The sequence below is a fragment of the Numenius arquata genome, chromosome 19 (assembly GCF_964106895.1).
Source record: "Numenius arquata chromosome 19, bNumArq3.hap1.1, whole genome shotgun sequence".
NCBI classification, from domain to species: domain Eukaryota; kingdom Metazoa; phylum Chordata; class Aves; order Charadriiformes; family Scolopacidae; genus Numenius; species Numenius arquata.
The window spans coordinates 7,830,392-7,857,131 of record NC_133594.1 but is presented as its reverse complement, the minus strand read 5'-3'; the positions used below and the strand labels follow the sequence as shown (position 1 = coordinate 7,857,131).

Below are 26,740 nucleotides of genomic sequence, written 5' to 3'. Positions count from 1 at the left end.
CGCGGCGCGGGGGATGCGGCGGTGCTGCCCATGGTGAGCCGCCGGCGCTCCCCGCCGCACCATGTCGCCGCAGCCGCCCCCGAGAGGATGTTCGAGGGCTGCCGGAGGGCGCGGAGCCTCTGGGGCGGCGTGAGGCTGGAGGTGGCCGGGGAGAGCAGCCCCGTGGTGCTGCACAGCTTCACCCAGCTCGACCCCGACCTGCCGCCGCTGGAGGTGAGTGCGGGGGTAGTAGGGGTGGTTGGGGGGGGGGGGGGGCGCATCGCTGCTGCGATGAGTTTGGGGGGGCTCAGCCCGCTGCACGGTGGGGCCCTGGCGCATCACCCCTCTTAATTTGTGGTTCTCTGCCTCGCTGGCAGCCTGGCTAAAGCAGGCCTGGAATTCAGCGAGGGGATGGCTGTGAGTAGTCTGCTACACGCAGCACTGCTTCATTTTATTTAACAAATGGGCGCCCCTGCTCAGTCTTTTTGCTGTGTGTCCCTGTGCCACGGACTGGCAGGCAGGCTGCCAGGCTCTCTGCTGGGAGAAACCAAAGAGATGCTCTCCCTCAAGACAAGCGGGGAAGGGGGCAGGTTGCTAAAACCGGGGGCTTTTAATCTTTTATTTGAGGCTCTGGCTGCTGGAGGCAGGAATCTGCTCAGATCTGAGCTGCTCGTAAAGGCTTCAGGCTTGTCCAAACCACAAAAGTGTCCTCTGGGAAGGTTACGAGTATTGGGAGGACTTTGCTGGAAGATGCAAAATATTTGTGCTTCTTTGGATTCGACCTCGGGCGGTTCAGAGTCAGACTGGTCCCCTGGAGGTCTCAGCCTGAGCGGTTTGTTGATGGCAGTGGCGTGCGGAGGCACCCAAAATAATCTGAGTCAGAGCTGTGCCTTTTTTCTTAGTAATGGATGATTGTCTTTGGCGTGCCAGGAATGTCATTGATTCTGAGCAAATGGTGTGTTGGGAGAAGCCCAGCTGGAGGAAGGTTTTGGCATTCAGAGGTGGTGCTTTCACAGGGTCCGAGCCCTGCAGGCTGGTGGTGCAGGGGTTAATATCAGCAAGGGTCAGTCAGTCTGGCTTTGCTGGGATTTAGAGCCAGCTGCAGATGTGATTCTCTGCTCTGGATGCTTCCCGAAGGAGGGGGGCGGTGGAGGCGGGGGGGGGAATCACCACTAAACCCTTTTGAGTTACTGTGCAGATATCCGGGGAGGGCAGCCAGTTTTTCAGGGGGTGATGGCTCCTTCTCCCAGCGCTAAACGGTCTACCCTGTAACCTGCGATGGAAAGTCTTGGCCAGCCAGGGACGGGAAGGGATTATCTCAGGCTCCGGCTCTATCGGTTCACCTCTGGCCTGGTGGCAGGGGCTCATCAGCTCTGCCGAGAGTTCATGAAAGCTCCATCCAGCTTATTTCCCCCTGCCTTTTCCCCTCCCTGCTTCTTTCTCCTGGGGGTGGGCGTACTGACATTGTTTGGAGTACATCATCTGGTTCGTGTTATGCCTGGCAGGAAGTCCAGCCTCTCCGGCCGCCGCGCTCCGGGAGGCCGAGGGGCCGCGCTTTTGGCAGGGAGAGCAAGAGGAGTGGGGAGGAAAAGAGGGGGTGATGCGGCGTGCTGCTCTCCTCACCCCAGGAGAGAGGCTTGGCACGGGTGAGCCCCCGTGCATTCCGTCCGGAGGAGGCTCCGGAGCTTAGGAGAGGGTTTGGCAGCATCTCAGGTGATGTGGGCTGCAAAGGAAAAGTGAGGTGCTAAGGGTGGCTTTGCATGGCGCCTGCTGGCACTGACCAAGCCCCGGCAGAGAGAGATGACCACCCACCAGACCTCCTCTGAAGGTCTCATCTTTGCCCAAATTTCTGCTCTGGGCTCTAGGTGGGTCCCTGCTGTGTAGTGGTCAGAGCACAGTCCCGGCATCCGACCGCTTGGCCTTTCCTCCCAGCCCTGAACAACTTGCAGACAAATTTCTCCTTTCCCCATATCATCCATTTCCAAGAAAAGGTTTATCCCAGAGCTGGGTACAGGGACCCGCTGCGTCCCGAGCAGCTTTGAGATGCTCAGGGAGCCACTAAACTCTAGTGTGTTCCCGTGCTCTAGGGCCTCCCTGATCTTTAAGCCCCGACGGACGGGTTGCACTGGCCGGCGTTGGAGCACCCAACTGGGGAAAGGAAAAGAAATGAGTGTCAGTGTTGTGACAACTCTCCTGGCAGCAGCCTGGCGTGGTCATAATCCTTGGGTAGAGTTACTCTGCGAGATGCAGAGTTGGAGAAGGGAGATTATTTGAATAAGAAACCCCCCGGGAGGCCATCAGTGTTTTGCTAAGCCCCGTTAATAGCCCCGCAGCGCTGCCGCCCGTCCCTGGGACAGAGCTGGTTTCAGCAGAGCTGTGCCAGCTTATGGGGCGGATAGTCTGGTCCCACGGGGAATAGAGGATCCCTGGAAAGCTGCTGGGCAGGTTGCGGGGAACGTGGATCTTGTTTTCTGCTCCTCGGCTGAGCCCCTGCGGATGTCAGCAGGGCAGACCTTTGCCTGTATCCCACAGCAACGGTATCGATCTCCCAGGCATCGCTTTGAGGTCCTACTCGAGGTCTCATGGCCACGTGTTGCCAAGTGCTCTCACCGTGATTTTAACCACGGGGAATGGAAAATTCAAGCTGACTGTCTCAAGTGACTGTCCGATGGAGCAGCTTTGCAGACCTTTTGCTTTGACCTTTCCAGTTCCGATCCATCCCAAATCAGCAGCGAGCGTCGATCCTTCCTGTCCAGTGGCAGCTGCAAAGTGAGTTTGGTGGTCCTCCTCCTGGTCTTTGATGGACAAGCCAGCCGTGAACACCCCTGCAGATGACACAGACTGAAACTTTCAGGAGGCTGACATTGCTGAACCTTTAGATAAGTGGCTGGGCTGGTGCATATCAAAAAAAGCTTGTGTCCTTGCTATTCTGGCTCTGTTTGTTTTCTGAACAATTAGGAGATTCTCAGTTGCTAAACGCTTCCTCAGAAAACTTGAATTGCTCAGCCCAGATGCCTTGGAGGTCAGTGCTTGTTCTTTACAGCCGGGAAGGAGGTGAGGGAGGGGCAAAGATCTCTCTTAAAAGCCATTTTGGTTTAGCTTCCTATGGTGCCTTTGGAAGAAGATCCTTTTCTCCCAGCCTGTTCTCCTCCCCCAGGCACAACCTGATATGCCCCTTGCAATTTGCCAGATGAACATCATCTGTTGGTATTTCTTGGAGGGGGACCTACCTTCTGGCTCCCTTCCAGAAGGGTTTGGAGCCGGGGGTGAGGCCGGGAGCAGGCTGAGATGATGATTGTTAGTGGCTGCTGCAGGATGGGAATAACAGAGGTGTGGGAGGGATTTTTTAATTATTATTTGATATGGTTAGAGAGAAGCTGGAGAGACTTTTCTAAATGTATTTGTATAAGGATCGCGTTACTCGGAGGCTGCCGTGCCATGTTTCCATAGGGGTGGGAAACCCTCCAGTATTGGGATCTCGCTGAGGTTTTAGTGGATTTAGTACTAGACTGGCAGCCCTGGAAACTGAAGTCTTTGTTTATCCACAGGCTGGATGGTCAACGCCCCCCCGGCCACCACCACACCCCGGCTTTGCTCCCAAGGCTCCCTGGTCTATCTTCTAGCCGTCGGTGTGGGGTTATGGGGCAGGGGCGACCAAATGCAACCTTGGAGGATTTCTGCGCTTCCCTGTGCCTGGGTTTTGGGGTGTGATGAGCAGAAAGAGCATTAGGCCAGCTGTGCCTACGGGGATGGGTCTCGCTCCACCGGCACCACTGTTTCAGAGCTGGGGGGTTGCCTGTGGCCACGCCACAACTGAGACTAGAACATGGTCTGTTTTTAGGGCCACCTGAGTTGGTCTGGCCATAGGAAGGGCTTCACCACTAGTGGCTCCTCCATCACCCTTTCTTGTTTCTCTAATTACCAGCCGCTCTGTCGCCCGAGGCAAGTGTAATTGAAGGAGCAGAGAGCTTATTTAGGTCACCCTAGACCACGTTTAAAGGCTGGGCATCCCCTGCTCGGACTTCTCTAACACCGTTATCTCCAGAGCTGACTGGCTTTCAAGCGGCCGTGTTCCTTTTATTTAAATATATGCTTGCAGCAGGGCTGTTTCAGCTCTCAAATATTTCCTCATCTCCCACGGACCCAGCAAGAGGGGAGGAAAAAAATGCCGTTGCTAAGGAGCGGGATTTGGATACAAAGCTGGCCGGGCTGCTGGCGGGGGGACCCGGGGGGCTCCAGTGCAGCTCGTGGTGGGTCCGAGTTTGTGCATCCCTTTGGTGGGACGTCACCTGCAGGGTCTGGGGGGTGTGTGTGTGTATCAGGATTTGGAGCATCATTTGGGTCTTGGCGAGAAAGAGCTGATTTGTGGGGTTCGTACTGTTACCTCAAATAAAAGCTTGTGCTAGATTTGTGGATTTCCACCTAGCACCCGACGTCAAATAAAGCAATATCTCCTCTCTAAACTACTTTTGGTTTTGAGAGCTTTTGTTTCAGGTAACAGTACCCTCTGTAGGTTGTTTGTCGTGTGCGTGGTGCTGGGTTAGACCCAACAGCATTGTCCTTGGCCTGTCCAAACTGTGTGTCGTTTGCTGCGGGGGGGTCTGTGGGACCTTCATTCTGCAGCGAGGAGCATCCGTGGGCTGAAGGATGAGGCTGGCATGAGGGCTCTTCGGAGGAGGGACGTGGTGCTTGGGGAAACGTGTTAAGCATCGCACAGGAACTGTATGGCAGCCTCTGGCTGGAGCGAGCCTGCCTGGGAAAACGGGCAGCAGGGGAAGAATTGAGCTGTTTGGCTACTTCAGTTGTTGGTTTTTCTTGTTCCTGTCCCCGTGTGGGGACTCACCTGCAGCAGCCCCAGCCCGTCTAGCTCTGATAAAGATGCATTTGGACTTTGCTCCTGGGTCATTAGGGAAGGGGAGTGCTGGGCTCCGGCAAGGAGTAATCCCAGCCGCTCCCCGGAGACTCAGCCTCGCAGGCTGCCCTTCTGGATGGAGACAGGGGAGGGGACGGGAGCAGGGGCAGAGGTACCAGGGTGCTGCGTGGGGAGCCTGCCCTCAGCCAACACCGTGGCTGGCAACAGGGGTGGCTGTGCTCACATATAGTCTGGTGTTTGTAGAAGGGCTTTTGTGGATGGGCCTTTTGTTCTTCCTACACCTGGGAACCTCCCAGAGGCGACGGGAAAGTCCTTTTCTAAATCTCTGCACGGGCCATGCCCTCGCGTGGGCTGCGCTGAGCAAACATCGGCTTCCTTCGGTTACGGTGAAGTGACGACTCCGCAGCACCTAAACCAGCTGATTTTGTTTGGTTTGTTTTCATGATGTTCTGCGAATAAACTTCAAAGTCTTTGGTTATGTTCCTGGGGCTGCGTTGGTGTGCGTTCTTACGGGGCAGCGCTTTTACATTAGATAACAGCCGAGAGTTTCTCTTGAACATACCTGAGGGTCAGGAGTTATGTGACAGCTAAATGTCAGTGGAGATCAAGCACATGCAGAGGCACATGCATGGCCCGTTTCACTTGCATAGCTTGACGGCAGCGGGTTTGTTTTCATTGCACAGTTGGTATTTCGATGAGCCCTGCTGTCAGAAACACGCTGGGATGGGGAAGGGCATCTTCCCTGCCGGGTGCCCATGGAGCGTGGTCAGTGGCCACGGCTGCCTGGTGAGCCCCGGGGTCAGCAGAGGTAGGACAGAGGTGACTCCAGCTGCCAGGCACCAGCCAAGTCCTCGGAGCTGACAGGGAAGGAAAAAAGTTGCTTTAACTTGCAAACAGAGCAGATTGGAGAGGAAACTCATCGGAGGCAACTTCATCTGGAATGCTGAGGCATTATTTTTAGAGCGGCTTTTCTTTCTGCTAACCACACTTTAACAAACAGCAGCTGAGCTGAGAGCCTGTGTGGAAACCTGCTTCTCAAAGGGTTTTGCTACCCGTCTTACCAGAACTTCTTTTCATGTGATGGAGCAAAACCACGCAACCTTTCCCTGTTCTTTGCGGTGGTTGGGTCTCCATGGAGACTCGCAAGCCCAGAGCCTGCGCGAGGCTCCCCGCTCCAGCCAGCGTTCTCGTTGGTGAAATGATGTGTTTGGTTTGGGTTGGCTTCTTAAGAGTTGGAACTAACTTCAGGAAACCATCGTTTAGCCACGCTGGGCAAAGCGAAGCACGTTGCCGGAGACTGGCAGGGTCAAAACTCAGCTGTGGGAAGTGAACAAGGATGCACACCTTCGCGTGGCTGGGGGGTTTGGGCTCTCACCTTCCAGTTTAGGGCAAAACCCCAGGGATTTTGTTGAAAGACGCTTGAAAGGCTCAGCTGGTGGCCTGCTGCTGGTGAGGTCTGGCCCTGTGTGTTGGAGCAGCAGCAGAGCTGGTGAGCTGTGGGCACTGGAGGATGTGGGGGGGTGTTAACTGGGACGGATGGTGTCACCCCCATTCCTCCCATGCTTCAACCCCAACGATCACTGTAGACTTTTCAGAGGAAGGCTGATGCTTGATGTGGTTTATCACCTTAAAGCAGCCCAGCTTTTCTCCAAGTGTTGCTATTTTGTTTGCTTTTGATTCTCCTTTTTTTTTTTTAATGGATGTTTGGCCCCAGCTGCAGCTCTGCTGATCGGGACCCCTGGGCCAGATCCCTGCGCTGAGCAATGTGCCCGTTGCTGGTGACTGTCGCTGTCATTACTGTCATTACTGGGTTTCTAGACAAGGCGGTTTACTAGATTCAGTCCCAGTTGCGACAGTGAGAACTGGCATTAAGAGGAGCCAGGCTGGTCCCTCCCTCGCAGCGCGCTGGGGGTGACTCAGAGCGTAGCTATGGCTCACACCAGTGTCATAACAAACACTTATTCCCTGAGGTGCTTTTTGGGGGGGGGTATCCCACAAACTCCATCTCTCTCAGTCCTCATTCCCACGGATTTCAGTGTGTTCCTCAGCAAAACTCAGCTCTGGGAGGATGGGGCTGTTTGAGGCTTGCCCTGTCTTAGTCCGGGCAATGTCAAAGGAAGGGAGACAGGGAAGGAGGGTGGGCACCTCTGCCCCCTTCGCACTGATGCTGCCTCATGGTTGTTGTGCACATCAGCTTTTTGGGTTTGTGCCCCAAAATCATGTTAAATGGGAGGGCGAGCTGCAGGGATGCTCACCTGTGGCTGGTGATCCCGGGGGATGAACCGGGGCAGGGTGGCAGGAGCAGACAAGTTGGGGTGGGAGCGTGCCTATACTGGCTCGCCAAAGTGCCATGGCCAGGGGCAACAGGCGTCCTTGGGTGGTGGTTTACCTGCCGTGAAAGAGCTCTGCTGTCATGAGGGAATGCCTGCCTGCAAATGTCTGTGGTGACACAGTGATGGGCTGAAATCCCAATGCCCGGTGTCCCCGAGCAGACGCAGGTGTGCTGCTGCAGATGCTGGCACGTCTTCGTCATCAGCCATTGCTGGAAAAGGGCAGGAGAAAACATGATCCCAAAAGTCTGTGCTGAATCACGGTAGGTGGGAAGGTGGAACAACCCTGCGTTGAAGCTGCTTGCTCTCTCCCTGCCACCCCCCGGGGTCTGGCTGGAGGTCCCGCTCTGGCTGATGCTCGGACATGGTCCACGGCAGGACCCGCACCTACAGGTGCAGGGCTGAGGGTCCAGGGAGGGAACTCATCCCGCCATCCCAGCTGCCCATGCCCTGCCTGGACCCGTGTTCCTCGTACCACAGCCGCTCTCCACCCTCTGGATGTGCAGGATCCGGCACACCCAGCTCTCGGGGCAGGGCCCGGGTCCAAATCTCACTGCTTGGGTTCCCGGCGTGCGTGTTCAGGCACTTGACAACAGCTGGATTATTTTTTTTTAGTATTTTTTTTTTCAGTTGTTTTCTCCCCAAAGGTGCTAATTAAACTGAAGCTCTCAGTTGCTTCAGCTGTGGAAATCAGACTTAGTTGACTGAGCATCCTCCTTGCAGGCCCCCCAGGTGTTGGCTTGTTGACTCCTGCCCCTGTACCTGCTTATATAGCACCTACTGCCTTGTTGACACTTGTGTAATGCTCTGAAGGTGAGATTTGCTTGATTACAAAGCAAAAGTGCTTGCTCTTCCCCCTCTCAGCTTCCCACAGGCTACCTGGGGAGGGGAACAAATAGCGGGGACCACGCAAGAGGAGAATCTCTCCCAACCCTTCCCCGGAGCCAAGGGGATGCCCGGAGACCCGCAGCTGGGATGCGGTGGGACAGGCTGCGATGCAGTGGGACACGCTGGGGTGGTGGGTGTCGGGAGGAGGCTGGGATGAGTCGGGCTGAGCCTGGAGCTGGGCACGGGGCAGCCCGAGAACACGCCGGCAGCAAATGGAGGTCTCCTACGTCATCCCGTCCGGGGTGGGAGTCGGGCGCGAGGGGCACGGCCGCAGAACAAAGGCTCGCATTTATTCCTCCCGTCCTTTCACCGGCAGCCCCTCGCTGCCTCCCCGCGCTGGATTGTTCCTGCATTTTCTCTGCTTCAGCTGTTTACTGGGTCACCCTGATGCAGACACGCACACAAAGAACCAGCCATCCGGCGAGGCCGTTCCTCTGCCACCGGCACCGCGAGCCCCTCTCCGGCCCCGGAGCACAGTGGGGCCATTGAACCGGGCTGGGAGAGCGCCTGAGCCTCTGCTCTGGGGTCAGGCTGGGCCGGGGGCACCCGGATCCCCCCCAGCATCCTTCCCTGGGCAGGATGGGGTGACAGGATTTTGGGGAGGGGGGGACGGGGACCCGAGAGGTCTGGGCTTGTCAGCTTTGCCCACGCTTCAATCGCGCCAGCTTTAAACAGAGGGAACGTAAGTTGACGTAAGGCAGTGTAAACACATGGGGTGGACACATTTATTTCACGAGAGCTTATTTTGGTTCAGCTTATCTAAGCTAAGGATATGTCTGAGCTAAATCAAAATTAACTTTGTTCAAATTGAAACGAAGGGTGACGGAGCAGTTTACCGTAAGCCAGACTGCAGCCAGACAGGGCCGTGGCTTCTGGACAGCCTCCAACCTGTCCCCCCCAATCTGTGCACCTTCAAAATGACAGAAGGATAGGGCTCTGCTTCCCCCCCCCCGTAAGCTACAGCAGGTGAGTTACTACATTTACAGCTTATCCAGGCTGCTCGGGAATGGCGTGTGGTGAAAATCCCTGGGAATGCCGGCGTGGGGCCGGTGGGATGGGTCGGCACGGCACGAGGGGCCGAGAGCCGTCTCCTGCATCTGGGCTGATGTTCTGTGCCTGGAATTTGCTGGAGTCATGGACATTGTGTTGCTGTTTCTGCACATCCCATGTGCCTTGCTGGTGTCGCAGGTGCGTGCCCAGGTGTGAGCTTGGTACGTGCGGGTCAGGTACACATGGAGGGGGAGGTTTGACAAAAGAAGCTGGGTTTAGAGCAGCGAATAATTCTTAAAATTAATTTTTTGGCTGTCTGGACTGGCACATGGGCTGCAAGCTCAGAGCAGGAGAAAATTTATTCAAGGCTTTGTGGCTCTGAGAACGTAAAGACTGGACTTTTTGGGACAGATGAACTCAGTAGCTTGCAGATGCTGGTACATGCAGGGGACAAGCATTGCCCTGGAGTTGCAACAACGGACAAGTCAGTGTGTTCTGGTTAACACGGGTTAAGACATAACTGACATTTCAGGAGCGAGCATACCTGTCGGTTTCAAGGTACGTCAGCTCTGAATGCCAGCCTCATCACCAACCCTTCCCAAATGCATACAGCAGTTCTTGTGGCCACAGAAATAACACACTTGGCGCAAAAGGGCCCTGTTTCAGCAGTGGAATCAGTAGAGTGATATTAGATCAGGAGGGCTTGAACTGTACCTCTTTGGGACACAACCCCTCCTTTTCTTTACATAGAACAAGGCACTATGGAGCTGTCGTGTTGCATGTGACTTACAGGTGCTACTGTACACACACGCACACACACAAAAAATAATCAGTTCTTGAACTTGTTATGTTTTTTGCAGATTTTTCTGTTCCGTCTTGGTAAAATACAGACCTTTGTTCTGAGCCGAGGTGACTTAACTCTGAACCGCTCTATCTTTATTTACCCTTACAGAGCAATGTGTATTAATTTTTTATACACCAGTTTTCACCAGTCATGCCTTTCTGGTTTCACTTCCAGTAACTACCCTCCGGGTTCTAGGCGGGTTTGTAGCGGAGCGATTGCTCTGTAAGCGAGGGCCAGCTGCGTCCCTCCTATGCAAGCCTGACGCTGCGTAGGCGTTGGCGCTGAGCATGGATGCTGCCGAAACGCACGCCGAAGCGCTCACGAACACAAAGCTCAGGACTGTGGAGCAAGAGCTAGAACTGCTGTGTCGGCGGGATCTTTTTTTTCCATCAACTTTAGAGAGGAAGCAAAACCTGCTGCACTCAGTTTTCTTCTAACCTTCAGCAGCCTGTGAAGGGAGCCCGGCCCAGCACGTCCCCTGGTAGGAAACACGGGGGAAGTCCTGCTCCGGTGGTGTTCTCCCATAGGATGCACATAGAGGTGCTGGTGGTCTTCTCTACTCCTGGGTATAGGAAACACAGAGTTTGGAGTTAAACCATCATCTCTGGCATCTCTGGCACTGCCAGTTGCAGATAAAGTTTGTTTTTCCCTGGGGAGTCCCCCCAGCAAGGCTGATCCCCCAGCACCGGCATCGCCCCCTGCGTCAGGGGGTCTGATCCTGCCCCTTGGAGGCCGGGAGGGATGGAGTGGACACGAAGCATCTTTGCAGATCTTTGACTCTTGATTTCCAGACCATAAAAAGAGCGAAAAAGTCTCTATGTGTGGGAAGGCTCTTAGTTTTCTTTAAAAGCAAAACAAAAGCAAATGAGGGAGGAATCCTGTGTATCTGCTCTGTCTCATTTCTGGACCCGAGCTCTGAGCTCCTAATCCTCGCTCCAGCCACTGACTCACTGCGTGCGAGTCACAAGATGCCTTTGTAACCGATCCACCAGCCGCTGCTTTCTCTTATTCCCAAGCCGTGAGGGTGGAGGAGGCTGCCTTTTAATATTGTCTCTAACCCCTCTGGGTTACAAACACAGGATCGGACCCGCCGTCAGCCTCGGGCAGCCCCAGACCCCGAGGGAGGAGGTGTCAAATCCCCCCAAGAGGCAGATATGGGGTGATGTGCCCCCTCCCTCTCTCTGCCCCATCCCACTGGGTGATGCAGGGCCCTGGGGCTGTTCCCGCGGGCTCTGGGTGCAGCTTTCCATGCTGAAACACCTGAAGGAGGGTGAAAGCGGAGCTCGGGGTGTCAGGAAAGCCCGGCTGCAGAGCCCAGCAGCTGATGGGGTGAGAACAGGCTCTCAGCTGTCGCCACTGTCTTGGTGTCCTGGCAAAAACACCCCCTTTTCATAGCGGGTTTAAGTTTAGCTTCTGGCCCTTTTTCTGTTCTTTTCCTGTTTCCCCCTTTGTCGCTATGTTTTAATGGGCTGTTGGAATCGGTCCTGGTTTGAGGCGGCTCTGAGCAGGCAGGAAGGAAGGCAGAGAGTGCTGAAAAGCCAAAGGAACCGTGTCTATCTGCCTGACATCTCTGCGTGGGGAGCAGTGCCCAGGGCAGGGTACAGCCGAGCTGCCATGGGGGGACTCGAGCTCCTTCAGCAGCAACGGGAACACGCCTGGGAGGAGACAGCAGGACATCAGCTTGTTCAAGGCCAACGTTGGCTGGAGAGAAACATTGTACCCCCGTGACACCACGGTCACCACTGGGATGGTGTTGGGGAGCAAAAGTGCTCCTGCCCTCCATGGGGCTGCTAATCCAGAGCACATGCCATGGGTCACCAGGGTAGGCAGATGCCAGCACAGGGAGCCTTTCCTTTCCCTGAACACGGGGGATATTCAGCAGCTTCCTCAATGGCTTTGGATAATCTCTGTTGCCTTCCTGAGCGCAGCCGGGGGAAGGAAGCTGCCGATGAGTGTGTGGAGCGGATGATCCCGACCCATGGGACGATCCTGACCGTGGGGGAACATCCACCGTGGGGCTTTTTGCGTGGAAGTCCCCGTGAGGAAGGGTGTTGTGCTGCGTGCGCTTATTTTGGATGTGTAGGACAGAGGGTACTTCTGCTTTTGCGGTCTTTATCTTTGGTTCACGGAACTGCAGTTGTTTTCCTTTCACTAGATGGGGGTGGCTTTTTTCCTGTTTCCTTTTACATAAAGCCTTACACTTCGGTTGACATAAGAGGCCCCAAAGTTGCTGCTGTTCGTTGCATGGGTTCAGGATTTGCTCCTGGGAGTGAAACGAAAGTTAATTCGGGGCTTGTGTCAACCGTGACACAGTCCTTGGTAGAGCCGGTTCCTTTCGTTTCTGGACAGGCCCGTTTCCCGTTACCCATGAGAAGGGATTATTCTGAGAAGGGACTGTAAAGACCAAAACCCACTTTCTGTTTCTGGTTTTTCCAGCTTCCATCGAGTCCTTTCGAACTTGTGCAAACGCGGAGCTTCAATGAGAAACTCCTGGTGATGTCTCTGAGGCTCAGCTCTGCCTTTTCTTGTCTCATTAGCGAGACTGTTAATTCCCAACAGACGCAGGTTCCTGGCTTCCCATGGGCAGGGTTAGCGTCTGCTTCTCTCTCGCGGCTGGGAGCAGTGTCCCTTTGAAATCTTGGTGCAAAAACACTCTGGGTGCTGTGTTATACCTGTCTGTAGAAGAGGCATTTTGCGTAGCCCAGCCGAAAGGGAACAGAGTACCACGAACATCTTGATCTTTAAACCAGCTGTTGTCCAGGGAGCATCAGTAAAAGCACTTTAAGCGGTTTTGCCTCTTCCACGTGTGCTGAAATTAATACCTTTTTCCAATAACAGTTCATTATTTTGTGCCTTTGGAGGCCAGTGCTCTAACCCAGGGCACGTGGGACCAGAGCTCTTAAGACCTGGTAATTGTTAGATAATTGTCCGTGTGTAACGTGCAGGGATGCTGTCACGCTCACACTTAATCCTGTACTTTGCTCCTGTCTTACCAAAACCACCTTTGCGACTGATCTCAAACACTTTCTAAAATGCAGATCCCCAGCCAATATTTTACTTTGCTGTTTGGCTTTCGCGTTTTCCCCTCCTTTCAAGCCGGCGAGAAGAGATGAAGGCAGATTCCCCGCTGCTCTCTGCCTGGCTCCTGCGAGGGTCCCTCACACCACAGCCCTTCCTCCAGCCTCGCAAACCTTGGCTACGTCTTGGAGCTCGTTATTAAGCCTCCATGCAAAGACGTGGGGTTCGGCACCACGCCGTGTACTAGAACATTCACCAGAGAGTAGAAGAGTTTATTGCACGGAGCAGGAATTCCTCCCCGGTGTAGTCACCAGTGCTTTGAACTCTCCGTGGGGAGCTCGCTGTTGCTCACGCAGCCCGGGGCGATCCGCAGTTGGAAGAGGCGGTCTCTAAAACCAGGCAAGCCATCTGGTGCAGACCTCCAGTTTCATGTTTCAGGGGATGAACTCCTGCAGAGTTCACTTACGGCTGCTTTCGCAAAAGCCTCCGACTCTGCAGAATTGGGCGTTTCATACCCCCAAGTTAAACATATGGTTTTTCCTTGTGCCCCTCCGTCGAGAGGCCTTTTCCTGCCGTCTGCGGAGGAGCAGGATTGCACACCCAGCTGGAGAAATCATGGTCAAATGTTCATTTTCTACGTCTTCCCTTCTTTGGTGCCCGTCTTGAAATGCGTTGGATCTCACTTTCTGGGGTGCGGAGTCCCTTCTGTACAAGTTTGGTGGAAGGCGCAAATGCCGTAACCATCGACGTGCTCCAAGTTAGTGCTTTCACAGAAAAGCTTTGCCAAATCTTGTTGCAGCTGTTTAGAGCGCTGTCTGGGCCTGTTGGACACATCTCTTCCACCAACGTGATGTAGTAAGCGGAAGGGATGCTCACCTGTATCTCTGGTGTGCTGCTCGGTTATCTAGGTTGAACCACTGATGAAGGAGGGGTTGCACGTGTGTGTTGGGCTGTGGTTGTGCTGGCTGGAGCCCGACTCGCGTTCCCTTCTGCTATGAGGGGCAGAAAACTCTAGCAGATGTGGAGGGCAGGCAACGGGGAGCAGTAGCAGTAATATTTTCCTGCACTTGTCTGTCACAGCTCTTTAGGGACCATTTTGAAGACGTTCATCTTTGGTTGACTTGGTGGAAATGCTGGTGTAGTGCCGGACTTAGGATTGCAGCGTTCTTGGTGGCCAGCACGTGCAGAAGCCACAGGTCAAGGTTTTGTGTCTCTCCCAGCCCTGCTCCCACCCCGTGTCTCCTCATCTGCAGAGGCAGAAACGTGCGTTTGGGGCAGGTGTTGGAGTGGGACTTCACTGGCTCCGTCCTGCTGCTGCTTTTTGCTTGGTTGGTTTTCAACCAACATGTGCGGAATGCACAATCAGCATCTTGGAGAAGCAGCGGTAGGAAAGAGGAAGCTCACGCAGAATATAAATAGCCAAATTTTAAAATGTACCAGTGTAGCAGCTCGCCTGGCTCTTGGCATGAGCCTGGCCGAAGACCGCTGGGAAGCTGCGTACTTCGTGTGCGGTTTGCAAAGGGGGAACTTCGGGGGATATCGCATAAGTCAGCAAGACAAAAAATGAATGAATCTGACAGTCTTGAATATGGGAAGGAAACAAAATTTGCGTCTACGCACATCAAAATTGGGTGTATCCACTGCACGTGACACGAAATACAGAGTGAAACCCCCTGCAGAGCTATGGCAATACTTTCCACTGTAGTTGCACAGCAGCTGCCAATGATTCATGGGTTGATCCTGGGACACTTTGTTCTCCCGTATGATTTCTTTATTAATTTAATTGCATCTCCACAAACGTCTGATTTTTCTTGATATTTGTGTCTGGGATTTACAGCTGCCCAGCCCAAATCTCTTTTCTGAGATCCCAGCACAGGGATCTGGTCCTGCTGGACCCAGCGCTTTCTTCCAGCCCAAAGTCAGCGTAACTGGAAGATACGCAGGGTAGGGCTGATGTGCAGGTTGGGTGGTAAAGACGGGGAGAGAGCCCGGGAGAGCTGCTGTGAAGCACCGTTGGTAGTGATTCCCCTTCTCTATCACCGGGCCTGTGTGCTCAAGAGGCATCTACTGCTGTCACTTCTGGAGGACAGCACACAGCTGTGGACACTAGGGTCTGGTGGTCTCTGAGGGCAAACTGGGAAGAGTTCCCATAGCTTTTCTTTCTTTTTGTTGGAAACAGCACCTATAGGTGGAAGAAAGACAACCTGGCTGACTTGGGCTCAAGAGAAAGCGAGGAAGAAGTCCAGTAACCCTGCCCAGGGGGATTCTCTGTCCTCATTCATTACAACCATGAATGAGAGGCTTCTTGAAGTCTTCCCCTTACTCTTCGCGGTGGCCGTGGTTCCCTGCCTTAATTCCTTGCTAATATCACTTGACTTGAGCAGGGTAAGGTAACGGCACAGTGACCGCTGCTGTGATGGTGATGATAAAGGATGGCTAAAGAGCATGTTAGGTGCACATCAGCTCAGGGTCACGTTCAATGCTGTCTGCTCAGTGTCTCTTGAGATGCGCAGCATCGTCTGAAGCTGGGGCCCTGGGTATGGCCATTCCCACGTTCTCGGGGAGCGATGTGGGAGGAGGACTTTTTGCAGGGAGCAGCTGCGCTCCTGGGGCTCCATCCTGGGTCACCCCACGGCAGCTTCTTCCCCAGCAAGCCTTACCTTGGTGCCATTGCTCAGGGGGTTTTGTGCTCCTGAGAGGCAGATCACAGGTAGAGCCGTGGGCTGGCTCTGGCCCCTGGCTAGCAGTGTGTTACACATGGGGGGATTTGTCCCTAAGCCCCCACACCCTAGTGCTTCGTCACCTCCCCCTGCTAACTGGCTTATTGCTTTTGGGCATTTTCCCCATCTGCTGAGCAGTGGGTTTTGCCGCATGTTACACTGCATCCCACCATTTGGCGTGGGGGATGGAGGGTGGGGGAGATCCCCGCGGTGTTTAAAGGGATCTGAATAAATCCTCTTAAGAGACGCGCTGACTCAGCAGAGCGTGGTGAGAGAGGAGGAGGAGGAGGAGGGAACCGAATTATCCTTGGTGCGGCTGGAGCCGCTGCCGAGCCCCACGCTGGCACGTGGAGCTGGGGCAGACATGTGCCTGGGGACCTACCCCAAGAAGCATCGCCTCTTTCCTCGCCAAATTTTAGATGGTCTCCATCTCCCTAGAGCAGAAATGTGAGCCTCACAGCTTGGGCTGTGGTCCAGAGGTGCCTCTCCCCAGGGTTGCGGGGACCTGTCCTGGCTGTGCCCAAGCCCACCCCAGCGCCACTCCCCAAGGTTTCCCCCCAGCTTTAAGCTCCCCCCTTAGATTTCTGCCTTGCGTGCGTGCCCAGCACTGCCAAAGCTCATGGGAGGCTCGTTCTCATGGTTATTATTCATTACCAAAGGTGTGCAGAAGTGCTCAGTTCCCGCAGGGGTAGATTACTGAGATTATGGTCACGCCGAGTGGCAATGTCACCTTACGGGAAAGGCAAAGGCTTGGGGAGGGGGAAGCAGCCAGGGCTGGGTATAGGGGTGTGCTGTCACCCGCCCCCCTCGGGTCCCCTCTCTGCCCAGCACCCGGCGCTGGTGCAGGCTCAGTTTGCAGAAGGCCTGAGACGCAGAGGCAGGGGACAGGGAGCAGACTGAGAGCGGCTTCCCAAGGTCTTGGCTCTGCCTGTGTGTGGGCTCGGGTGGGCCCAGGGTTAAGCTGGCCGGGAGGACTGGTGTCGCCTGGTTTGCATTTCTGAGCAGGCAAGGGAGACTCTCACTGTCTGCCGGCTGTTGCCTTTGGCTTGCTGTGATGCCTCGTACCATCTCTGCCACACTTCACCCTCCTTATCTCACGGTGTATCTTGTCCTCCCGTGCAGAGCTCCACACAGGAGATCGGAGAAGAGCTGGAGGATGGTGTGATCTACAGCATATCGCTCCGGAAAGTGCAGCTCCATCACACGGCCAACAAAGGGCAGCGATGGCTGGGGGTAAGCTGGGCATTCCACCATCCTGCCGCCCCAGGGTGTTCTCGGATATTTCCCTGCCAGAGACAGTGACCTGATACTAGGGCTTGGCAGGGTCAATACCAGCCCATGTGCTGCTCTCTTCTCACTCCCCGATATGCTTCTGTCCTCGGGGGTCCCTCCAAGCCTTATCTGGGAATCGTATTTGGGAGTACCCGCTGGCCTCTGCCCCACAGGAAAGGGCATGGGGGAAGTGATCTGAAGCCCCATTTTGCAAAATAGGGCAGCCCTGATTTGCTTCTAGATTTTTTGCAACCTTGAGGCCTTTCCTAGGATTTCCCAAATGCTCGAGTCTTCTCAGCTGAGTTGCTGGTATTTGGTGTCTGAGGAGACCCAACTTCCTTTTCCCCAAACCCATCTTGAAAGCCCCAGGCACTGTAGGGTGTCTCCGTGGTCCTAGCCTGGACCCAAAAGCAGCTTCCAAAGCTGGTGGGACTGCGTTGCACTTGAACGTGTCTGTCTTCATCCAGCTCACTGACTTCTGCTCTTGTCCTGGCAGTTTGAGAACGAGTCGGCCTTAAACCTCTATGAGACGTGTAAGGTGCGGACGATAAAAGCTGGGACCTTGGAGAAGCTGGTGGAGTACCTGGTCTCAGCCTTCAAGGGCAATGACTCCACTTACGTCACCATCTTCCTGTGCACTTACCGGGCCTTCGCCACCACCAAGCAAGTGCTGGACCTGCTGCTTAACAGGTGAGGCTGCCCTGAACCCCAAAACGCAGCTGGGAGTGGCTGGTGTGAGTCCCCCTTGACCAGGAGAACCACAGCATCTTGGAGGGTTGATGGGCTTCTCCCAACCCCATCAGCATGAAGGTTTTGAGGCAGGGCAGGGAGGACAGAACTTCCCAATGAGCTGGAGCCCTTCCAGCTGGTGCCCCTCTGCGAGGCAGCCAGTGCTGGCTGCTCCCCTCTTCCCATAACACAGGGGCTGTGGCAGGCTGGGGGAGCAGGACAGTGCATGAGACGTTCATCCTGATCCACTGGCACAGCTGGGATGATGTGGAGGGAGCTCTGAGACACGGGTGAGTCCAACATGCTCACTGCCTCCCCTCTGTGCCCCACCAGGTACGGCAAACTCCATGTGCAGGCGAATGGGGACCATGCCAGGCATGCTGTGGACGAGAGGACAGAGCTGAAGAAGTGAGTCTGGCCACGCTGTGGGGGAACAAGATGGGTGGCTCTGGTGATAGCTCTTTGGTTCTTGTACAAAGGCATGTGCTGTCCCAGGGGCGCTCAGAGGTGCACATGGGTTTCTCCTGGCACCCAGTTCTCACGCAGGCTTGCCTGTGTTCCCCACAGCACCATCTCCTCCATCCTGGGCGCCTGGCTGGACCAGTACTCAGAGGACTTCCGCAAGCCCCCGGACTTTGCCTGCCTCAAGCAGCTCATCTCCTACGTGCGCCACAACATCCCTGGCTCGGACCTGGAGCGCCGAGCCCGCATCCTGCTGGCCCAGTTCCAGCAGCAAGAGCAGAGCGAGTCAGAGGCGGAAGGTGGGGTCCTTTCCACACTTGTGGGGGGACGTTTGGGGCTGCAGGTGCAGGGAGTGCTACTGGTTGGCATCGAGGGTCTCCAAAACCTTGGGTCCTGCCACGTGGCCGACCTCCATAGACCCTGCCTGCGTTTACACGGAGGTATACTGGGAAGCTAATCCAACTGCACCAGAAGTGGGATCTCTAAATGGATTAGCTAATCTGCTTTAATCCTCTGCAGACACTTGTGTCTAGGTTTAAAATGACTATCCTTTTATCTGAGCCTCGTTTCTCGAGGCGTGAAGCCAGACGGGATTTAAGAGCCCGGGAGGTGGGATGTGGTGAGGGCAGGGGGCTGGCGTTGGTCGGCGTGGGCCTGGCTGGTGGCAGTGCTGTGGTGCTCAGCTTTGCCCTCTCTCTTGCAGCTGTAGACCACGGTGGCTGCACCTTCCAGCTGGTGGAGGAGAACGGGGTTGGGGACGGGAAGCCGGATTTCCTCTCCTTCTCCCCAGAGATGGTGGCAGAACAGTTCACGCTGATGGATGCTGTGAGTATTCATTTGGCAGCTGGGTCAATGGTGCTCTGCCTGCTGCTCTGGGCACAGGCCTGTCTCTTCCCTTCCACCTTTTCCTCCCAGCCTGTTCCCTTCCCAGGGACCCCAAAGAGACCCATCTCCATCGCTTTATCTTCCAGGAGCTGTTTAAGAAAGTGGTGCCTTACCACTGCCTGGGCTGCATCTGGTCGCAGCGAGACAAAAAGGGCAAAGAGCACCTGGCACCCACCATCCGTGCCACGGTCTCGCAGTTCAACAGTGTGGCCAACTGTGTCATCGCCACGTGTCTCGGAGACCGGTCCCTGAAGCCACAGCAGAGGGCTAAAGTGGTGGAGCGGTGGATCGAAGTGGCTCGGGTAGGACAGCTTGCCGTCCCGCTCACCTCCCACCCCGGCCCAAGGCCTGAGGGTTTGTGTTGTGTGAATCCCAGCAGATCCCTGGGCTTTCTTTAACGCTGAGTCTTGTCTTCTCCTTGTCTGCTCCCAGGAGTGCCGTATCCTGAAGAACTTCTCCTCCCTCCGAGCCATCCTCTCGGCTCTGCAGTGCAATGCTGTTCACCGACTGAAGAAGACCTGGGACGAGGTCCTACGGTAAGCAGCACCTGCTGGACTCCTGTGGCCACAGGGAGGTTTCAAGGGGGAGATTGTGCTGTGGCCCTTGAATATGTAAATGGGATCATTTCAGCTCCAGCGTTGCCTCTTGGAGTGTGCCCAAAACCCAGGGACCTAAGGAGGGTGAGGAAATAAAATGACCATCACCTCCTCCTCCTTTAATGCAAAACACCCTTGAACAGCCCCCAAAAGCAAGCCTGTGCTAGAGCTGTGAGCATTGCAGGGGTTCTTTGGGTGGGCAAAAAAGAGCCTGAGGAGGGGATCCCATGGTGGCACCATTGCTGAAATACCCCTGTGTTTCTCCCTGAGCAGGGAGAGCTTCCGCACTTTCCACGAGCTCTCCGAGATCTTCTCCGATGAGAACAACCACTCGCTGAGCCGGGAGCTTCTCATTAAGGTATGGGGAAGCAGCACCCGTGTTGCCCTTTCTCTGGTAGGGAGCTCAGGCTGATGCTGGCAGAAGTTTCTACTGTGTTCCAGCCACCAGGCTCCAGCCCTGGCAGTGCTGCCGGGGTTGCCAGCACGGGTGCAGGCAGGACCTGCTGAGCTGGGGAGCAGGCGGGGGCTTCGGACCAGGCTGGGCTTTTCTGCTTCTCCACCCAAATGTCGTCATTGCCTGAAGCTTGCAGAGCAATTCAGCAAGCAGAGATAAGCAGGGGCATAGGATCCGGTGCACCAGGTGATGGCTTCTCCCCAGAGGCAGCTGCATTTTAACAGCCCAGTGCAAAGTCCTCTTGATTTCAGGTCAGGGTTTAGGGTTCGTGAAAGGCTGCAGCAAAAACGTCCTTCTTCCCCATGGAGCCTCTGTACCGCTTCCCAGCCTAGCTCTGGTTTGAGGGCTGAGAGGACACAAAATGCAAAAGGGAACAAAACATCCTATTAAGGAGCCATTTATACAGAGCTGGGAATGGGAGCAGCAGTTCCCATTCACTAAGCCTCTCCTCCCCGTGAGCCATGAAAAAGCTCAGCTGTGATTTCCTCCTCTTCCCCTCTACAAGGAAAGTTGTACCGATAAAAGAGGGGTGAATTTTAGCTCATCTATTAGTACAGTTTCCCACCCACGCTGATGCCCACCTCTCCCCACCATCCAGGAGGGCACGTCCAAATTTGCCACCTTGGAGATCAACCCAAAGAGGGCTCAGAAGCGGCAGCAGCAGCAGCGAGAGATGGTGAGTCTGGCACAGCCACCTCCGTTGTCCCCTCCCCGGTGGCTGCCCGGGCTGGTCCCAGCTGACGCCACTGTCACTTGCTGTCCCCACAGGGTGTGATGCAGGGCACCATCCCCTACCTTGGCACCTTTCTCACGGACCTGGTGATGCTCGACACCGCCATGAAGGATTTCCTGGACGTATGTACCTCCATCTCTATCCTCCCCTTCCGCTCCTTCCTCCGCACCAGAGCCCGGGCTGATAAATGGAGGGCTGGTCCCCCATGCGTCCTGTATCGGACACTGCACCCTGTGCATCCACCTCTGCCAACCCGTGGAAGTGGGGTGCTCTGGTGCTGCCCCTCATCAGGGACGCCCGCACTGCAGTGGCAGCGAGCCGGGGGACAGGGAGGTACCGGAGCAATATTTTTCTGCCTGTTCCACACTGACATTTGGCTTCTTCTTTTCCAGGGAGGGCTGATCAACTTTGAGAAGCGAAGGAAGGTGAGAGCTCTGCCCTGGCAGCAGCACAGCGGGGTGGAGGGAGGAGGCTGACGTGGTGCAAGCCCAGGCTCTGCCAGTCACTTTGGGGTTGATCTCGCTCCTTTTCTTGCTGTCATGTTCTTCATTTTTGGGGAGGAGGATTCTGGGCCTTCATAGAATCACAGAATTGTCTGGGTTGGAAGGGATCTTTAAAATCATCGAGTCCAACCATCAACATAACACTGCCAAAACCACCACTAAACCATGTCCTGAAGCACCACATCTTTTAAATGTGGTCTTTTAAATACCTCCAGGGATGGTGACTCAACCGCTTCCCTGGGCAGCTTGTTCCTGTGTTTTATAACCCTTTTGGTGAAGAAATATTTCCTAGTATCCATCCTAAACCTCCCCTGGTGCAACTTTATATCTGTCTCCGTGTGTGGGACTGGGGCTGGCAAACAGATCTGGTCTCATGGCTTCTGTTCACTGCAGGAGTTCGAAGTCATCGCCCAGATCAAGCTGCTTCAGTCGGCCTGCAACAACTACAGCTTCACGCAGGAGGACCAGTTCGTGGACTGGTTCCACAGCCTGGAGCGGCTCAGTGAGGCCGAGAGGTGAGTGTGAGCGGGGTCTGGAGCTGTGCTGCCACCGGTGCGTCGGGAGGTCCCACCGCTCATCTCCAGCAGCTGAGCAGCTGCCCTGAGCCCCACTCCCTGTCCTGCCTCCTCGCCCTGCCGGCACGGTGCTCGCTGTGGCCACGGCAGCACAGAGAGCTCAAACCCTCATCTCTCCCCTCCCAGCTATGGGCTGTCGTGTGAGATTGAGCCGCTGTCGGAGTCAGCCAGCAACACGTTGAAGGCAAAGAAAAACACGGGCATCATCAAGCGATGGAGCGAGTAAGTCTGCTCCTCCCCGGCGGGAGGTGGGGGCCAGCGTGGGGCAACTGTGGCTGAGGATTGTGGGGACCAGGCTGGGGTGGCCACTGTCCTTGCTCTGTTCAGTTCTCACCTGCTCCGTGTCTCTCCTCACAGCCGGCAGCCACCGAGCACTGAGCCCTGTGCCAGCGGCAGCTCCCACTCAAAATCCTTCGACCAGCTCAAGTGCGGGCAGTACCTGTGCAGCGGGGACGCCACCGACTCCGTGAGTGTCACCTCCGCTGGCTCCAGCAGCTCCGACGTGGAGGAGATCAACATCAGCTTCATCCCCGAGTCCCCCGACTGCCAGGAGAAGAAGGTACGGGGCAGCTCATGGGGTCCAGGCCTCCAGAGGCAGGTGGGGGAGTGGGTGGGGGCCCCGGGGGCTGTTTCTGACCCACCGGGGCTAGGGAGGCCCCCTGCCCTTTGCTGCTCCGGCAGCGTGGCGGGGCTCTCGTGCCTCCGGTGGCTGTAGTCGTATCGGTCCCCCATTGTCACAGGTCAGTGAGATCCCTCTGGCCTCCCTCCCCCAGCGCTGGTACGCCCCGTCTGTGGCCGATGGAGAAGCTAAAACCACTGTGTCCTCCGCATCCCCTCTCCTCCCTGCCCTCCAGTTCTGGGAATCCACCTCCCTCTCCTCCCTGGACACGTCGGGCATCGGCTCAGGCTCCAGCAGTGCCTCATCCTCTTCCGTCTCCTCCACGCCGGTGACTGCCTCCCGCACCCACAAGCGCTCGGTCTCCGGCATCTCCAGCTACTCCTCCCTCTCGCTGCCCCTCTACAACCAGCAGGTCGACGACTGCTGCATCATCCGCGTCAGCCTGGCTGTGGACAACGGCAACATGTACAAGAGCATCCTGGTTAGTACGGGGCACCCGCGGTGACACCAGGGAGGGGTGGCTCGTCCCGCTGGGATGTGGGCATGGCCCATTTTGGGAGGAGATGGTGGTGGAAGGCTTAGGAGGGTTTTGCACCCCCTGGGCTAATAACGCTCTGCGCTCACAGGTGACGAGCCAGGATAAGACCCCGGTCGTTATTCGCAAGGCCATGGCCAAACACAATTTGGACGGGGACCGGCCTGAAGACTATGAGCTTGTTCAGATCATCTCAGAGGAGAGAGGTGTGTGCTGTGGTGTGGGGGGTTTTCCTGGGGGCTGTGTCCCTGGCCAGCTACGCAGGCTGGGCACCAGCGGGTCAGAGTTGGGCTGGGAGGTGACAGCAGAGCAGTCCCAGCACCCAGGGACAACTCTCAGCCCCACTCTGGGCCCATTTCAGGGAAAGGGTGACTGACCCCCTTCCTTGGTTACTTCCAGAGCTGAAGATCCCCGACAACGCCAATGTCTTCTACGCCATGAACTCTGCCGCCAACTACGACTTTGTGCTGAAGAAGCGGGGCTTCTCCAAGGGGGTGAAGATCAAGCACGGCTCCAGCTCCACCCTGCCCAGGATGAAGCAGAAAGGCCTGAAGATCGCCAAAGGCATCTTCTAGCCTCAGCCCTACTGCCACCCATCACCGACGGGGCCTTGGGGGCAGGCTGCTCTGAGCTCGGCTGCGGCCGGTCCTTGTGCTGCCTGGCGCGGTGAGAGGAGCGACCCTCGCCCATGGGGGATGGCCCGTGGTGCATCTCCCTCCCGCACCGAGAGCCAGGGCGCTTTGGCAATCGGTGTCGGCCTCCGCCTCCCTCTGCACAAGCTCCCGTTTCAATCAGGTCTTTTTTTCTACACAGGAAGGCAGCGAGAGGGGATCTCTCCATTTTATTTTTCTCTTTTTTTTTAACCTTCCACGGTGCGACACTAGCCCAGCCGCCGGCCAGCCCAGAGCTGGAGCCCGCCTCTGCCGTAGGTGCCTTGTGTCTGAGCGAGCCGGGGAGCGGCAACTCACAGAGGGGCCGTTTGCAAGGAGCAGAGCACGAGCCATCACCCCGGGGCTGCAAAGCCTCCCATGTGGCAGGGTCCTCTCTTTCCCGGCTTTCCTGGCGTTATTTTACCTCCGCCTCCTTCCTCCCCAGGATAACTGGCATCGCCACCACCACGCATATCTGCCTATCCTTCCCATGGGAGAAGCCGCGATGCCCCGGGCTGGGAGACGAGCTGGAAAGGATGCAGATGTAGCCCCACACTGATGCTCGGAGCCCGGTGGAGGAGGGCTGTGTCCCTGCCACAATGGAGCGGGCATCTCGTGCTCTTGACAACTTGGAGGTCTGCGTGGTCTCACTCCTCTCCCCGATCCAGCGCGTTCCTCCAGCTGGACTTCGATGGCCCATGTTCAAACTTGCACCAAAGATCAAACGCCAGTGTCTCTTCCACCGGCGGGGGAAGCTTTGCGCTGTGCCCCCAGCGCTGCCAGCCTAACTAGGAGGAGGAAGAGGAGGAGGAGAGTGAATTTCTGTCCGAACTTGTGTAAATAGAGACCTTGGGTCTGCGCAGGCGGGCAAGGAGCCGGAGAGCTCGGGGTGCTCCGGGTGCCCTGGCTGCCACCGCCTGACCTGCAGAAAGTGCCACTCACCTTGGGCTTTAACCGGACTTTTTCAAACACTGACCATGGGAGAAGCAGCAATGAGACTTTTTTTGTATAAAACAAAAAAGTTTACTGATCTTTTTTTTTTTTTTTTTTTTGGCAATATTTATTGGTTGTAAATAGAAGAGACGAACTTGTACATTTTACTAATCCAGCCTCCCCCTGCCCTGCAGCCCAGTCCCTCTCCGCTCCCCACCCTGCTATTTAAACCTCCTGGGAGGGACGTTGGCAGCGTTGCTCTGCTGTGCTGGTGGGGCGCAGACCCCACGGGCACCCCCTCCCTTCTTTCTCTACCACTAAATTCTTTGAGCAGGGGCAGAGATGCCTGTTTTAATCATTGTAGGAAACACTAACCGAAGGGGGACCTTATTTTGTTCCTGGCTCCATCTCTTTATTTTTTTTTTTAAGCGCTTTCTCCCAGCACATCTTTTCTCTTTCCCGTCTGTAGGTGCTGCCGGGCGGGTGCAACGCCTTCCCCGGCTCTGGGAGAGGGGCCTGGGGGATACAACGCTGCAGGACCACCCTCGGGGGGGCTGCTGGCAGGAGCTGGGCTGTGGGCCCCTGGCTCTGGGTGGGAAGAGGCTGCTTGGGTGCGAGCGTGGCCGGCACTGAGCTCTTGCAGCCCCGTGTCCCCTCAGGTGGCATCGCCCGTCGCTGCACATGATGGAAGCCCCTGGCTCCCTGACGCAGGGGCAGCCTCCTGCCCCCCACCCTGCCCGGAGCCTGGCTCCTTGCCCTCGGGCATCAGCACCCCGGGGTCTTCCCTCTGCTTTGTGCCTGCCAGCTCTCGCCCACCCCGGGGCCGTGCTGTGTCCCCCCTCCTCACCTCCCACGGGTGTCCCCCAGCAGCGCAGCGTCACCCGAGGGACTGGCTGTACCATATGTATTTTGTACCACTTCAATGAAGGAGCACACTGCCCGGTGTGACTTGTACACAGCAATGTAATTAGTCTTTGCAATAAAATACTGACGCTCAAACGTCTCTGCCCCAAGGCAGGGGTTGTCCTGTCCTCCTTCCCCAAAATGCCAGCACGTTCCTGGAGAAAGAGGAGTGGAGGTGACACCCTGCCTGGCGGTTGTACTTTACCTTACTCTGCTGAGTTGAGCTTTGTTTTGTGCTTGAACGAAGATAAAGGCTTTTAGTTTTGAGGGACCGGTGCCTGATGTTCAGATGAACCCTGTTCATTTGGAAAATGCAACAGTCCCAACAACTCGCAAATGAACTCCGTTCATTTGCGAGTTGTTGGGACTGTTGCATTTTCCAGTTGCATCAACGCGACGTCCGATTTACTGGTTTTACGGCTTTAAGAACAAAGGCAACGGTTGGTCTTGATGGTGCGGAGACAGTGTCTGTCTCGGTTTGAGGCATCAAGGTGCCTTGGTTTGACGTTCAACGGCTCGTTTCCCAGCACGTTTCTCTTCCGTTTTAGAATCGCAGACACCTCAGCGGAGATTACTCGGACGGTGAGGTGGTTCTGAGTGTGGCTATTAAAGATAGAGCTGCACTATCCAGAATTTCTCTACGAGTTTGGCTACCTAGATTAGTTTAAAGCCTGAGCTATTGGAAATGAAAGGATTGTGTAATAGAGACAGGGCTGGTAACGCCGTTAGCTGCTCGGGCAGAATTAAACATCCAAATTACTGCAGCCTTCCCAGACAGAGGAATTTTGAAAAAAAAGAGCTGGGAATTAAATGAACTCTGGCAGAAGTGATTTCTGCCTGCTTTGGCCTTGGGCCTCCTGTTGATAGAAAACTTGGCTTTGGGTGGTTTTCCTCACATTTTGAAGTGTTTATTCTTGGTGCCTGCTAGTACCTGAGCACAGACTCTTACCCAGCAGGGGTACGTATGCCCACCGCAGCTCTCCTTTTTTCTCAGTTGACTGTTGCATTGCATTGAGAAGGGTAAGTCTGTTGCAGAGCCCCTAGTGCCTCCAGATTCCTGCACTGCCAGGACAGAATCACAGAATTGTCAGAGTTGGAAGGGACCTCTAGAGATCATCTAGTCCAACTCCTCTGCTTAAGCAGGGTTGCCCAGAGCACATCACTCAGGACTGCATCAAGGCGGGTTTTGAAGATCTCCGGAGAAGGGGACTCCACACCCTCCCTGGGCAGCCTGTTCCAGGGCTCTGGC

At 55.7% G+C, this 26,740-nt stretch overlaps 1 protein-coding gene across 1 annotated transcript; it reads left to right on the top strand.

Annotated features, from left to right (window-relative positions):
* Nucleotides 1-87: 87 nt before the first annotated feature.
* RALGDS (ral guanine nucleotide dissociation stimulator) lies at nt 88-25,578 on the top strand. Its single transcript, XM_074161128.1, is given in 19 exon segments — nt 88-213; nt 16,765-16,875; nt 17,411-17,652; nt 18,037-18,051; nt 18,211-18,397; nt 18,479-18,505; nt 18,838-18,930; nt 19,077-19,292; nt 19,423-19,526; nt 19,860-19,944; nt 20,639-20,716; nt 20,809-20,895; nt 21,166-21,198; nt 21,670-21,791; nt 21,978-22,073; nt 22,209-22,410; nt 22,706-22,951; nt 23,097-23,211; nt 23,405-25,578. Coding segments are annotated over 19 exon segments (2,361 nt in total). The 3' UTR covers nt 23,581-25,578.
* Nucleotides 25,579-26,740: the final 1,162 nt, after the last annotated feature.